Below are 3,233 nucleotides of genomic sequence, written 5' to 3'. Positions count from 1 at the left end.
GAGTGAGATCTCTCACTTTGGGAGAAGTGAGTCAAGAGATTCACATTTTAAAATCAGAAATTTCTGCATGAAGTCTCAAATTGCAGAATTGAAGAAAGGAAAACAAGTGGCTGGTAAAGAAAAAGAAGAAGAAGATCAACCTTGGAATACTGCTCAGTATAGCAGTAATAATCAGATTGAAGTTGCTGAAGGATTTAAAGATCCAAATTTTGGCTTCAAAGAAATGAGACTCATGACCATCTCATATTAGCAACACCATGTTAAAGTAAATATCTGCATTAGAGGTGAAATGTTTGATTCAGGAGCAGATATTAATATTCTTAATATCAAGACCATTCCTACAAAGTATTGGATTGCAGCAGAAAGAAAAGTGGTGGGATTAGGAAATAAAAATCTTAATTATGAAGTACCCAAGGCATCCTTATGCTTTGAACACCACTGTATCAATTTAAAATTTGCAGTTGCTGACATTATCGTTGACTGTATTCTTGGCAATTTTTTCTTAGCAGCAGTAGAACCTCATGGCTCAGTGAGGTTAAGGAATGGGAAAGCCGGATATTTTATATCAGTTCCTACATCAAAAGGAACTCGAAGAAAGATTGAATTGCCATATGTATCTAACCAGAGAATATCCATAATGGTTCAGACTGTACAGAATCTGGAGAGAGCTGAAGAAAGACTGTCAGATCCAAAAGATCTAAAATCTTCTCTCAGGATAGAAGAACAGCTCAAACAACCTCAGGCCAAAAGGAGGATTGAAGATTTGAGAAAGGAAATTGAAGAAGAATGTTGCTCTGACGAACCTAATGCATTTTGGCATAGAAAGCAACATACAATTGAACTCCCTTACAAAGAAGGCTATGCTGGTAAGCCTTGTAAGAGTCGAGCCATTCCAATGAATAAAGAGTACAGAGATCTTTGTGAGAAAGAGATCCAGCAGCTCCTTGACAGAAAACTTATCAGGAAATCTGACAGTCCTTGGAACTGTTATGGTTTCTATGTAAATAAGAGAGCTGAACAGATCAGAGGAATACCAAGATTGGTCATAAATTATAAGCCCCTGAATTCAGTCTTGGCTGATGACACCTATTCTATACCTCATAAAGAAGATTTGATTAGAAGGATAGCAGGAGCCAAGATCTTCTCCAAATTTGATTTAAAGGCAGGATTTTGGGAGGTTGCCATATCAGAAAAGGATAAATTCAAAACTGCTTTCCATATTCCAGCCGGCCACTACGAGTGGAACGTGATGCCTTTTGGACTGAAGAATGCACCATCAAAATTCTAAAAGGTAATGGATAATATTTTTAAGCCTTATTTTGATAGGCTTATTGTGTACATAGATGATGTATTAATATTTTCCAAAAATCTTCAAGACCATTTCAAACATGTAAATATTTTCAAGAACTTGGTTAAGCATAATGGTCTTGTGCTTAGCAAGAAGAAGATAGAGGTCTTTCAGACCACTGTCAAATTTTTGGGGCATACCATCTCAAATGGACAAATTTCTTTACAAAAACATGCACTAGAGTTTGCGGATAAGTTCCCTGACGTCATGACAGACAAAAACCAGTTGCAAAGGTTTTTGGGATGCCTAAGCTACGTCAGTAACTTCTATCAAGATTGTGCAAGTGATAGAAGGATATTGAATAGAAGATTGAAGAAAAATCCTCCAAAATGGACAGATGTCCATACTAAGGTAGTACAAAACATTAAAGCTAAGTTAAAAACACTACCAATTCTATATGTTGTTGATGATCTTGCTTTTAAGATTGTGGAAACAGATGCTAGCAACATAGGATGGGGAGGAATATTAAAGCAGAAGAATGGAAAGGATGAACAGATCGTCCAGTTTGCTTCAGGAGTGTGGAATCCAGCAGAACAAAATTATTCCACAATAGAAAAAGAGGTAAAAGCAGCCTGGAATTGTATCAGCAAATTTGAAGTTTATCTTATCAATAAACCATTCTTGTTAAGGACTGATGCATCAGCTCTACAAAAGGTCCTGACAAAAGATATTAAGAAGGTAGGAGAAGCAAAGTTTGCCAGATGGCAAGCACTTTTTGCCAATTTTGATTTTCAGGTAGAGCATATAAAAGGAGAAGAAAATAATCTTCCAGATTTCTTGAGCCGAGAATATCTTGAGACCCGTGATCATGTCATGATGATAGTCACTGAGTGGGACCAAAATCAAAAGCAAGAGGTCCTCCGCACTATCCCAGACAATCAAGACTGGGAAGAGTACAAAAGAAATTGGAGACCCACATGGCAACTCAGAAATACGAAAGTATTGGATGCCAACTTGCAACCTCACACGGATGTCCAACACTTTGTACCAGAAAGGAAGGTGTACCCTAAAGGAAGCAAGTGGATTCATGATATGATTTATGAAAAAGCAAGAAGAGATGTTGGGATTGCGCAACAAGCTCTGGAACAGAATTTTCATGATATTGCCACCATTTGGTACCATGGTGGACCCAGTACCGGTATACACGAGAGATACATCTGTATCTATAGAACAAGAGATCTCTGGAATGAACAAGGACATTGGCCAGTCCAGCCTGCTGCCCGTTGGCCAAGGAATGACCCAAAGATTATTTTTCCTGACACTATGTATGATTTTGCAGGATATAAACAGCTTTGGTGGGATTTCCTCAATGTAGATGACAAAGTAGGAACTCATTATACAAAGCTGAAATTCAACACAATTGGCCATTACCAAGGATATCAGCAATGCAAATGGCTCAGAGACTAGTGGAATGACTATGGTGTTAGCAGAACTGCAATGGACCCTGTATGGCACGAACAATAATGCAAAAACTATTGTGATTTATGTATTGAACAAGCTCTTGAAGAATGCTTTCACCCTACCTACAAAACTGTCAAAGAAATGATAGAAAAAGAATGGTCACCATCCCATAATGTAAACTATACACTCGAAGAATACATGAGAGAACATTTAGAGTGGCTAGTATTGACCAAAGTAAAATATCATATTGTTTTGGGGAAACCTATGATTGTCTGTAGGATATACACAAAATCCTGGGATGAAATGTTGTATAAAAGAAATAGATTCCCTGATTTGACAATATTTTGATGGTTCACATGGGCTTTCCATAAAAAGCATCCATTGTGTATTCATGATGTCCAGTCACAAGGACTTAATTGTGGCCAGATTTCTCATGGGCTTTGCTGTACAAAAGCATCCACTATGTAAATAATTCATGTATCTT

General features: G+C 37.5%; 1 protein-coding gene across 1 annotated transcript; it reads left to right on the top strand.

Annotated features, from left to right (window-relative positions):
* Positions 1-289: 289 nt before the first annotated feature.
* Positions 290-1,288, top strand: LOC149169837 (uncharacterized). Its single transcript, XM_089425357.1, has one exon. It carries the CDS (start codon positions 290-292, stop codon positions 1,286-1,288), a length of 999 nt encoding a protein of 332 aa, XP_089281483.1.
* Positions 1,289-3,233: the final 1,945 nt, after the last annotated feature.

This window comes from Pinus tabuliformis, chromosome 4_2, assembly GCF_031772625.1.
Source record: "Pinus tabuliformis cultivar Carrire ecotype Pingquan chromosome 4_2, CPIR1, whole genome shotgun sequence".
Classification (NCBI taxonomy): domain Eukaryota; kingdom Viridiplantae; phylum Streptophyta; class Pinopsida; order Pinales; family Pinaceae; genus Pinus; species Pinus tabuliformis.
This window is presented reverse-complemented; position numbering and strand designations above follow the sequence as displayed.